This window comes from Ictalurus punctatus, chromosome 18, assembly GCF_001660625.3.
Source record: "Ictalurus punctatus breed USDA103 chromosome 18, Coco_2.0, whole genome shotgun sequence".
In the NCBI taxonomy this organism is placed as follows: domain Eukaryota; kingdom Metazoa; phylum Chordata; class Actinopteri; order Siluriformes; family Ictaluridae; genus Ictalurus; species Ictalurus punctatus.
In genome coordinates, this window is record NC_030433.2 from 5437804 (window position 1) to 5450761 (window position 12958).

Consider the following 12958-nt stretch of genomic DNA (forward strand, 5'->3'; position numbering starts at 1 on the left):
AGAATGGGATAAGGTTGGTCAGGAGGAAAAAGCAGAGGTTCACGAGGAGGTGGTGTGTGTCCAGAATGTCACCTGGGTTAAACAGCACTATGGCTCGTAGGCAGCCCAGCTCTGTTTTATCCATCTGCATGTCCCTCATCTTTGACACCAACTCTGTGAGCACTCTGTGGAAAAAAAAAAAGGACACACTGTGTTTAAAACCCCTCTCCATCTGGAGAAATGTCTTGCTGCTTGATTTACAGTGTTCCTTCTTGTCATGATCGTTCTGGTGAAAAGCATGAGAAGGTCAGTCCAGGCATTTATAGTGCACAGCCCACAGGCACGGTGGCTCAACTGCCCCGCTGCTTCAACTTCCAGCAAAAATGACACGCGAATGGATTTCCTTTTGCACTTTCTGTCTGAGCAGCTCATTATTTCTGCGTGACCTGTGCCACCCGCGTATGTGAATCTTTAATGAATACTGATGTTAATCAATAAAAGAGCTCGTGCTTTCTGCCCTTCTCTCTCTGTAGTCTGCTGGCGAAAATGCCAAGGTTCCTTCTCCTGCCCTTGTGTTAAGACTCGATGAAATCATGTCTGCGTCCTGGCATTTTTAAACGAACCTCATTGCGTATCAGTTCACCACCGAAGAACTAAAATGCAATGCTCCTAATACTATAGTGGAATTATTTACCAGTTTCATTATGCATTTGCTCGAGATCGTTTATAGATCAGAAGTGTTCTAAAAACCTGTGCACTTGTGACCACTGACCTGTCAAATATGGCTCCTACTCCGGCGCTATGGGCGCTGTTCCTGTGCACGTGAAGCCCAGTGGCCAGCAGAATGCCGTCCTTTACGGCTATGGAGCGGTGCGAGAACGACGCAATGAGCAACTCGTTCCAGCCTGGAGAGAGAACAACAACAACAAAATGATATGACACATGATGTGAAAGCAAATGAAGAGCATTTTCAAGTCTGCCTTCGAAGTACAGATCTGCACACCACCACCAGACCTTCAAGTTTACAACAAAACCCCGTAACTCGGACTTTCCAACCTCAAACTAGGAAAAACCAAAGAAAAAACCCACTCAAGTCGGCATTCCCGATCGGAAAGTCGGGAAGGCGTCCTCGACCCCGAGTTCAGCAATTGACGTCAAATCAAATCAACAGCGTCAACAGGAAACACAGTAGCGCTTATTTATTTCTAAATGAGTTATAATGTATATACACTAGTATTTGCTTTGACTGGTAGTCAACATACAGACATATTCTGACTATACTGACTATACAGATAGTAGTTTTGACAAGGAAAATATACATCACACAGCACAGTTAGCTAGCTATCTTGTTGCTAACAAAAGACGAACATGGAGGTGTCCCAAGTCCACCCCCAACCCACTTTCTAGCTCGAATGCACTGAAGTCAAAACATGGAATTTCGAGCTCCGACTTCCCACTTCTGAGGTAAGTCGAATGCGGCGTTAGTTCAGCACATTACATATCACCACTCATCTTTAGGGAATTGTTTTACTCGGATGAGTGGCACAACATTTACGAGACTATACCAGTCACCTTGACATACAACGCTTAAAGTTTAACGACCCGAACAACCAAAATGCTTTATAGACAAATTCCTTTTTCAGACTGCAAGGAAGAGCTGGAGGTGAAGGTGAAGTGGAATTTATCCAACTGTGGATTGGCACTTACTCTCAAAAGGTCTGAGAGTTTTCATGTAGCCTGAGTAACCAGCCTTCCTGTGCATTAAATTCTCCCTACTAGTTCGTCATGAAATGGTACACCATGGTCCTGAAGCATTTATGTTTTTTCTTAAAATGGCATGACCATCCAGAAGGTTGATTACAGTATCATTTTGGTTAAATATAAGGAATTTGATGTACTTGGACCTTAATAAAATTTAGTTGAATACCCCTGGTTTAACCTTTTGAGGTATTTGTTCTCCACTAATATTACAACAAATCCCAAAAGCCCGATTTACAAGATTTGTGTATTGTGCCTGTCAAGAGAAGGAGTGCTCCGGCGTGTATGCATAAGCGTGTAAGTGCACTTGCCTGCTCGCAGCAGGATGACCTGATCATCCAGAGGCAGTTCAGAGAAATGCGGGATCCTCTTGGCCCATTCCACCAGGGTGAAGAGCTGTTTGTCTGCCGCCTGGCAGATATTAGTGACTGGATCATTGGGCTGTGGAGAGACACAGGAACGAGTGAACATCAGATACATAGCTGATGGTTCTAGGGCGGCAATAAGTAAACAAACAGGCCTCCTAGACTCCTAACTACATGCTGACAGACGGCTCCTACACTCGAGACCTAAGCTGTGCTGTTCATTTTGAATGCAGACGGTGGAAGTGGGCTTGTTTGTATATATGTGCAGATTGCAGTGATTAACAGAGCAAAAGGGCTTTTCTGACAGCTCATCATGTGCGTGTGTGAAGCTTGGAGGCCGATGAGTAATCCCCTCCATGCAGGAAGGCAAAAGCAACAATGCTTCTGCTCGAGCCTTTCAGGAAATACCTGCAGAGAGGCAGCGTTAAAAATCCACTGTGTCCAAGCAAGCATTTCCTGCAGGAAGCTCAGCCGGACAGAAAGGCGCTCGAAACGTTCTCGCTAGGAGGGTCCTCGGGGCAGCCGCAGCAAGAAGAGATTCATTCAGCGTGACAATTTATCAACGGTGAATTTACTGAGAAAATCAACTCCTCTCGCACACGGAGGTATCAACATTGCTAATTAGAAAATCCCAGCTGGTAGACTAGCGTATGTCAGTGGATGGGATGGCCATTTCTTTTCCGAGAAAAATAAGGTGTCTCCGATAATCACTGTAGCAAAAAAGAAAACAACAACAAAAAACATAAATACTGATGAATCCATAAATGAATCCATAAATATTGGCACCCCATGCGCACTCCCTGTTCTTGTCGGTCTATTGAGCCACGAACGAATCCGATGATAAACTCTCATGGAAGACGGCACTTTTTTTCTAAAGACAGGAATGAGAGAACGAGAGAGCGCGAACGGAGGAGTGAAGAGCAGCATCAGCGGTGCGTATGTGAATGGATGTGAGCAAACAGAATTTGAGTGCCTTTGTGTCTAAAGTGGTCGTACCACAAACATGATTCAACGGGACATTTGGATCAATATGAGCATGTTTTAAAAGCAGGAAAGACTCCTGGGAAAAATCAATCCCTCATATATCCTGGCCTTTTTTTCAAAGGTAAAACTTGCTTTTTATAAACAGATGGTGATAGACCTCGAATGAACCATAATCCAATATATATTGAGTGGTATTTAGTAAAACTTAAACTTAAAGTGATATTTAGTAAAACTTAAACTTCCCCTAGTTGATCAGTACTACAGACAGAACGTAGTTACACTTTTTGATGACTAGCATGATGATTATGTGGTGATTAAGTCTGTGATTTCATTTCATTTACTGTAATGCCTGAGAAACATCATTATTCCAAGAAGACTGCGTTCTGCCTGCACTGTGAGTCATCTGTCAAATAAATAAATGTGCGATTTAAATATGAAAGATACAAAATTTTGCAAAAAATTTGTTTTTGTTTACAAATGTAATAATTACTATAATAATTTCTATCATTGGGTCATTTCATTTTATTTCATTTCATGCGTAGGCTGATTTTAATGCTTATATTTTGCTTGGTATAAAAATACACAGGTGACAATATGGGTGGATGAATATTATATCGTTTGGGGAAACCTTCTACTAGATTATTTAAATAAAAAAAAAATAAAAAAAAATGATTGCAGAGATCCCAGATGCTTCATGAGGTTCTGTAAGATTGCCGCTTGCAATTTACATAAAATGAAAACCAGCTCAATTTTTCTGCCCGCTGTGCTGCGAGTTAGGTTCTGTGGGTTGCAATTTCATGTACAATCAGTTAAACTTTAATATTTTGCAACTCCTTATTGAAAATAAAGAGGCAAAAAAAATTCTGAGGCAAGTAATGCACATATCGTGAGAGCACAAAACGTTTATTATAGTATAGAAAAAAACATCATGAGGCCTCGAACTTACACAAATCACTTTCTCACACACACACACCCACACACAACACATCAGTTCCATTTCCCACAAAACAACAAAATTCCTACAACTGAATAAAAAAACTTTTCTTAAATCTTAGAACAATCTTGGGAATCAGTAGGCGGATGTTCTGGGTCTATTTTATTATAGAAGTTGAGCTGCAGACCGGCTTTAGGCCGAAGCTCATGCCGATCTTCAATTATTCACTTGCTGTTTAAAAAAAAACAACAACAACAAAAAAAAACACAAGCTCTGGAGGCTGCAGATCAAACATAAAATACCAAAGATATCAAACCGTCGGATGCAGCCATTTCTTCACAGACTCCCGAGTGAAGAAATATATCAGATCATCACATCACATCACATCATGGCTATGTACACCTCTCCTCGAGTTTTTATTTTTACATATATAAACAAATAGATCACTCATTCACAAAGCAGCGAGACGAACGTGAATGGAGCAGCAGCAGAGAACCTCCATGAAGAATACAGCTCCCACAGTTCTAGTTAAACATGGGTATGCTTATGAATGATGCATGGCTCTGTGAGCAGTGTTTACCCTGACCCCATTTCTCTCACTTTCTCTCACGCAGCAACACTAGGCAGACGGGCATGAAGACAGGTGATAAAGACATCACGCTGGCCTGATTGGTTTGTCTCAACTGCACAAAATGGCTTTAACTATATTATCTACATGATAGGGAAAATTCAACCTAATTAAGCAGTTTCAGCATATCATGGAACCACTTTGGAACTTTATATTGTCAAAATGACCATTAAAGATGAAACCTGTAATCTTTAAAAGTGTTTATAGACCTTTCATATTCATATAATATTAGAGCAAGCTTAGAAAAACTGTTAAAAAATAATAATAATTTAACGTTTTCTGGGCCAGAAATTGCAACTTTTCCTTATTAACAGCAACACACAAGGCATCATCCCAACTGAGGAGAAAGGGAAGAGTGTGCGAGTGTTTGCCTTGTGAGCAGACGAGGGCTTTAAAAATGACACACTGCTCCTTTAAATAAATGACATGTGTATTATGATATTAATACTAAAATACAAATACGTTAGTCTCTCATGTTTACAAAAAAAAAAAAAAAGCCACAAAAATCTTTTTGAACATTTTAAGACATGTGATGCAACTGGAAATAACATTTGATTTCTTTATCATGGTATGTCATTTTGGTATATGGTCACGCCCCTTCCATCCACAAAGCCTCAGTGTTCTCATTTTAGCCTCTGAGCACAATGAGGTTAAGGGTGATGTGAAAATAAGCCGATACTCATTTCTCTGCTTTTACACTGCAAGTGTGTTTGAGCGAGAGCGGCTAGGACGTAGCTGACCGCATGACCAGTTTATGAGAATCTGCCATGCACAAAGAGCGACTACTCGGTAAAAAAGGTAAAAACCGAAGCTCATGAGTTTGGATTTGAGCAGTCACTTCACTGCCCACGACAAAACAACTGTTTTTCCCCCTCAACAAATCAAAACTGTTCCATGTGCATTATTCATGTCCGATCCGTATAGCCTGCCTCTTACAGAAATGCCTAGCATGCATGTCGTGTTATGAAATTTTCATGAAGGGCGGAGAGCACAGTGCAACACATGTTAGTGCTTCATAGACTGCTTAGAACCCAATTACAGCTGAGTGACGATGGGGAGAAAAAGACTGTGTTGGGTGAGATGAGAGGGTTGGGGCATTGTGCGTGTTGCGTGAGAGATTTGCATGGGCATTCAGCCAAAACAGCACTCGAGCGGTAAGAAGACATTGGACAAACAATGTCTCTTTATCTGAATTCGGGCTGTATTCAGTACATGGGGTGAAGAGTTAATACTGAAATAGAATTTTTAAAATGTGTGTGTGTGTGTGTGTGTGTGTGTGGGGGGGGGGGGGGGTAGTTTACAACTCAATGCACACAAATTACCTTGATTGCGTGCACAATGAATGACTATATTCAATCGTATCTATCTATACACAATGTAAAAAATAAAATGAAGAATTTTGTGTCCAGGAACATGCTACGACATTCTACACATCTTAAAAGTCATTTAATTTTACAACTGCCTAAGGTTGACGTTTTCTGTTACTGTATCTATTGTGCAAAAACCATGTGCTTAATCAAGTGCTATTCTTAAGCTGCTGGATAATGAGGGTGGAAACCTTACTGTTAAATTAGAAAAGTGTTCCCAGCATGGACTCCCGATCCACCCTGATCAGGAGCCGTTACTGAAGGTGACTGAGTGATTTAATGAATGAATGAAAGAATGAATGAACTATTAGATGATTGTTTGAATGCTTGCCGTCTTCTCATTAATACTGTATAATCATCATATTACTCTTATTTTTGGTACAGTACATTGCAGGTGCAGTTCATCGGTCTGCATTTTTACATAAATGCAAGTGCTTGGACCCCTTTCCTCAGTTAATTTAAATGATCTGAATGAAGTGTCCAAAAAAATCTATTTAAAGCGCACCTATTATGGTTTTGAAACGTGCCTAATTTTGTTTTCAAGGTCTCATACAATAGATTTACATGCATCCGAGGTCAAAAAACACTTTAAATGGCAGCATCACCTTTTTTCCCCCTCAGTGTCACAAACGACTCGTTAAATGATCCGTTCTAAACTCCTCCTTTCAGAGAGCATTCTCTGCTCTGATTGGTCAGATGTCCGAGTCTGTTGTGATTGGTCTACCACTGACAGCGCGTTTCAAAAAGGAAACACCCACCACCGTAACGAGTTTCAGCTCCGTCTGTCAGCGAGCAGCCGATGAAGACCAGAGGCAGGGCTTTTTGTTACAAACCTAATGTAGGTTAGTACAGGAAGAAAGTCTGGAATTACTAAAGACACGTTTCAGCTGTTCAGAATCGATTCCTTCTTTTGAGAGTCAATAACTCCGTTTTTCGTGCGCTTTGATTTTTGAAATGTTGCAGGCTTTTTACATTCACAAACAGCGCTATAACTCACTACACGAAAGGGAATATTTGAAAAACCATCATAGGTGCATCTGGATAATCTGACTCGCAATACTCTGAAAAAGCAATTACATTATGGCACTCCCTCAGGATTTCACGATTTTGTGATCGTAGAAATTAACACACAATCAAGCAAACAATGCACTATTCGGAGGACCTTGCGATTTTTCTAAATTACCTCAGATTTTCTGCAGATTTTGGTCAAGCAAGACACGTCACGTGACGTCATTACGACGCGTATTCAGCCAAAGCCCTCTTCGATTCATGTCTGTCGAATGTGAGTACAGCTAAATGGTCTCGAAAAACTGTGCAAAACAATTTTGTGGAATTGCTATTTCGCCAATTCAAGTAGTTTTCCACTAAAAAAGTACAAAAAACTCTGCAAAATGTATCGAAATTTTTTTTCAAAAAGTTGCCACGAACTCAAGCATTTTTCGCTGCAACAACCACAAAAAAACTGAGACCGAGAACATGAGAGAATGAATTATGTCACATGGAGACCAATCAATCCAACACAGAGAGAAAGACTGAGCTGGACAGGAAATAGAAGGATGTAAGGATAGAACACACTGAAGTCCCTTCCTTGCCTGAATGGAGGTATGTTACTAATGCCTGTTTAACTCCTGAGCTAGGTCACCATGAGCTAAACCCAGTTCGTTCAGCTCGGCCCTACCCCAGCGTGGTGCATTTGGGGACGAAGCCTTGTGATTAATTAGTGCACAGGACAGTAGCTCCTAAAAGAGCACAGAAAGGAGGAAGAGACCAAACAAGCAAGGGAGCGGGGGAGAATGAGTCAACGTTTCATCTGACACTGCCTGTCATGAGCATGGATACCACATGGGAACAGACGTCCCAGCTCATCTAAAATAGCTCACGCTGTCGTGGTTAGTTGTTTATCTTACATTTTTATATTTCACAAGCCATCATCCCTACCAGAGATAAACAAATCTATTGCGTAAGGGAGCCAAATATGCCTCCATGCTGAAGCACCATTTCTAGTGAGTGTGTGTCTTCACAAACGATACTGTGATGGAGTGCTTTCTAGTGTCTTCCCCAGAGGCAGTTCTCCTCCCTCTACATCTCCCCAATGTCACCCGCTACTGCTCATGCATTCTCATACTCCAAAAATAAACCCCATTTACTCGCTTAACCACTGCCTTCACTTTCAGGACAGTCCCAAAGAAGCTCCCAGACTCTCCTTCTCTCTCTCGCTTTCTCACTAAGCACTGCTGTCTTCTCTGTCTCTGTCTCCAAAAAAACACTTCCAGGCTGGACTTTTTCTGTGTGTAAATCTGTGTGAAAGCAGGCAAAGAAATGTTGCTCTATAGCTCGGAACACACTGCATTCGACTCTGAGCCGGAGATCTTCTAGATGTTGGCTCATGGTGACTAGACACCGGCTCTTGGAGATCATCATCATCATCATCATCATCATCAGCATGTTTTAGATGGAACTAGCAAGTTTTTTCACATGACTGCTACCAACCTCTGAGGGTGAAAACTCAAGCTGTCCTAAACAGAACCTCAAACAACAGAGACCTTGCCTTGTCTGTGACTGGTAAGGAATAAAACACCTCAGGGTGTGCTGTTATAGGAAAATAATCGACGAAAAAGTGGTGTGATGTGACCTGATGTGAAGCAGAGTTACTGTTACCAACCCAAAGTTGATTATTTTCCTAAAAATCATGTCCCGAAGTGTTTTTGCTAATAATTAAGATTTTTCCTACACCTTTTTTTTTTTTTTTTTTTTTTTAACCACTTCTGAAATTTAACAATTTAATGTTGTGGAATGCCTGAAAAACATGTTAGTTCTCTTAGAGCTATAAACATTTGTTCCGTAAACAACCGCTCTCTCTTTTTTTTTTTCTTGAAGCCAAAATGCAGCTTTTCATGTTACTGGGAAACCAGTAAATACAAAGTCTTCTCTGCACGAAGACTTTCCCATGGCAGAAAATTTACAGGAACAAATATAGCTCTGGGACTGCTACAAACCATCGACACTGGAGACTCCTTCCAAAAATGGTAAACAAACATGTCCTTACACAAAATGTCACCATAATCAATGCATATTTGTTTTTTAAACTGCATATTTTTTTTAAATGGAACGTCCACCATACTAGTTGTTACGACAGAAATAATAATAGAACTAATACCTATACTACTATATATAACAATAACATATTTGAAGAAGTGTATGAATGTAAAACTGTGATTTGAATTACAGTCATACTCTCAAAATTGCTGTTATAGAAAAAGAATCAACCCCTACTGACCAATCAGAATGGAGAATTCAGCAAAACTGTGGTATAAGGCTCTTCTGTCAGTTGAAATAAATGCCCACCTTAATACATTATTCCCCATGAATCCATTCTGCATGAATCCAGTCCGCACCTCTTGGCCAGCATCACAGGGCTGCTGTTTCGAAATCGATTAAATGAGGAACAAACCAAACAGAAATAATGCGAACCAGCTCCTGTGGAGCTCATGTAACAAGTTACTCCAAAGGCAGTGCAGATATCCAATATTACTACAGTAGATCTACTCAAATGAAGGAACATCTAAGAGAAACAATAAATCGTGGTGACAGGTATATAATGCCAGAACTGCATTCAGATCTCTGATTTACACTGCAGTTATTTGAGAATGCTTAGACTACACTTTTAAAGTTTCTTGAACGTATGACATGCTGATCAACAGGATAAACTCAATTCTTCACACGGAAAAAAATTAAAGACTCCGCAGATTGAGCTAAGCGAGTGGGAGTAATGGATGGGAAGGCAAGATATTTCAACTTCCCCTATACACTTTCCCACTTTCCCATATCTGAATGTTTTTTCAGGCATGTGGCGCCTTGAAGAACCGCATGCTGGACACTAACGTGTCTGGTCTGCTCACCATCCTCATTCGTCATCTATGGGATAAAGATAATTTAACTCAGAACCTCCAAAGACCTTGTGATTCACGACCACAACTAATCCGTGCTTGCAACTGTGTCTCCACTTTCAAATCTTACAAAACACTGTAACACTATTATTCCAGCCTCGTCCCCTTCTCTTCTGCTCAGTCTTTATTATCTTTAGAACTCTATAATGTTCTTTGCTTTTTGATGTACATATGTTTATTTTGGTCTAAATGTTTTGTCTGGGTTTTATTGTACCTGGGTCATAGCTAAAGCATCTGTGGGTGTGACAAATAGGAGCTCTGTGAATAAGAAAAATAAAACGATACCTACAGACAAAACATTCAGACTGAAATAAACTTGCACCAGAATAAAGACAAAACCAAGCTGTATTACAAAGTCATTACATAAAATATTTTGAAGACCACACAATTTTAGCCTATATTGAAGAATTTTATCGGTGTCAGGTAATGGCATTAGACAACACAAAAAGGTACACATTTATCCTCATCAAGAAATCCAGATTCTACCAATATGCAAATTAGAAACGCCTCCAACCATACAGAGTCCTCCCCTTTTCCTGCATATATTTTATGACACAACACTTGCCTATCATTAAAGTATGCTCATTTTAATATAATGCATTAAAACCACAAAAATTTAAGATCAGACATAAAATAAATCTCCCTTGGAAAGGCTTTAATCACAAACAATTACATTTTAATAAAGTTTAGGGTCTTGAGAGAAGCTCGTATTCGGGGTGTGGCCACAAAAGCTGCTTACTCACCGAATTGGATGGCACACCCAGGTTGGTCTCGATGTACGTCTCGGTCTTGGGCTCAACGGCGAGTTCGGCTTCTAGGATCTTCTCCACGGGCATGTCCTCGTTAGCGCTGCTGCTTGACTCCACCTCATTCTCATTTCGATCCTTGGCTCGCTGGCGCTCCTCCTGAACGGCTGTATGCAAAAAAACTGGGTCCATTCAGTATTGCTGATTACACTGTCAATATTAGCACATAAAAAAATAGAAATGTAACCCTTTCCAACATAAAAAAAAATCTGCAGAGCCTTCTGACAATGGCAGGACAGGTTTATTTTATTAACACTACCGAGTAGTACACACTTCAGGTAAATATGTATAATGAGCATGAGGCATCAGGAGAAAAAACATAATTTAATTATATAAACTCTAAAGAGTGTCGCTCCATGCTAACATCTACCCTGTGCTTTTTCCCAACCAGATACCATCGGCTTGCCCTCTTGTTTTCTACTGGTTTACAAAACTGAGGTTTGCGAATTCACAGGTCAGAGTTCACCTAATCAACTCGCATGAAGCAAAAGTGATCACTAATAAAAGTAAATGTGCCTTTCATGTTCTGCGTCCTTTCCCCTTCAGTGAATGACTGTTTACGAGTACTCACGTGTCTACGGTCTTAAAGACTAAATTGTAGACGTTGGCACGTCCGCCTTAACGGTAACTCTAACAGATCACAGAGCCCCTGGATTTGCTTCACCAGAGCGGAAGAATATTAAGCAGTAGCCAGCGATATTGTGGACCCAAGCTTCCGATTCACACTTTCATAGACGTGTCATAGACAGACGGAATATGGCACAGTGGAGTGTTTCGTTTCTAACCTGGCCACAGTGTTTAGTTTAATGGATCGGGCATTTCATGAGCTCGAGCAGACCAACAGAAAGTGGTTAGAGTGCAGAGCAGACACTCTGTCTAACTGTGGCCAAGGCAGAACTAACCGCACTTCAGGCCTCAAACAGATCCGGGAACTTCTTTCTCTCTTTCTGTTTCTGCATGTGTGGTACTCTGTTCATCCAAAAACCTTCTCCTGATATGGCTCCCATTCTGCACATATGTGGAAACCCACACATGCCACACACATTCTAGGTTTTCTTTCATCCCGTGCTATTTCCTCGCCGCTGAATCACAGTAGTGGCTTGGTGAAGGGGCCCTCGGGGCAGGAGGAAAAAGGGGGCCCCACTTTACAGAAACTGTCTGCTTCTGGAGGTCAGCCCAAGGGTAGAATACTTCTCGTGGAGTCAGTGAGAGGTGAGGTGGCCTGAAATCACGTTAGCTTTATTTCCTTCGGAGAAGGAGGAGAGCATAAATTCATTTAATCCTGTTTTCCTGCAGTTTCACTCAGCCCTTTTCGGGTTTGGCGCAGCCCTGCTCTTCCTCTGCCTCGGGCTACGAGGGGGAGGGCTTATGGGCTGTTCGAGCAAACCGACCAAGAGAAGAGGTGCATTCGGGTCAAGGAAGGCACGGCACATATGCATTTCTAAGTACATGCAGTGTACTTGAAGTCTAGTAGGTAAACAGTAGGTGCTGAGTGGGATATAATGTAAAAGAGGTTTGAATAGTTCACGCACAATAACTCCAAGCTTCCAGCTAACTGGAATTATTGATCTGATCTGTCAGTCATGTTCAATGAATCTTAAAGCTAGACACACCTGGGGCGTCTCGTACTCATAACGCTGCTAGAAAAAACAGGTTTGCTAGTTGTCCATACTAGGAAACCAGCTAAACCAATCCTTCCAGCATAAACCTGCATGAAATTCACACTAAACTAAACTGTTTTGTCAGCAGGGTACTTGTATAGACAAAGCTATGATATATAAGCTTCATTGTCTGAACAGGAGAAGAGCTCTTGGATTAGAACATGATACTCTCCTGTCAAAAGGCATTACCAAAAAAGAGCAAGTAAAGCTTTTGGAAGTAAACCCAGCGCTGACGAAGTCTTCCATCTCGTTCTCTTGAGAATGAGTGTGACTAACATACTAAAAGTGCTAATGTCCTCCTACATAGGGGTAAACACATTTTCTCTTGGTTTGCCTCCTCCCTTGCACTTGGCTTACTGCGATCCTGTTTTTAAACATTTTTTTTTTAGTACAGCAGAAGCATCATCTTTGTGTCTCATCCCAGGGGCGATGTCCTATCGCTCCTGCCCATTCCGACCCCTTCATTTCCCTTTTATACCCCCATCCATCAGTTTAAACGACTACTCGGTTATTTTTTAGAAACGTCCCT

At 41.1% G+C, this 12958-nt stretch overlaps 1 protein-coding gene across 10 annotated transcripts in view; it reads right to left on the reverse strand.

Moving 5' to 3' along the window:
• The window catches only part of rxraa (retinoid X receptor, alpha a), a 159617-nt gene that overhangs the window by 7903 nt on the left and 138756 nt on the right, over positions 1-12958 (reverse strand). For 8 of the 10 annotated variants that reach the window (XM_017492920.3, XM_017492919.3, XM_017492923.3 and 5 more), the window contains 4 exons: positions 10706-10890; positions 2049-2178; positions 752-884; positions 73-164 (listed from right to left, as the gene is read on the reverse strand). In XM_017492920.3, coding sequence (XP_017348409.1) covers positions 73-164; positions 752-884; positions 2049-2178; positions 10706-10890 — 540 coding nt within the window. The remainder of the gene's footprint in view (positions 1-72; positions 165-751; positions 885-2048; positions 2179-10705; positions 10891-12958) is intronic. The other 2 variants (XM_017492918.3, XM_017492917.3) reach the window with 1 other exon arrangement.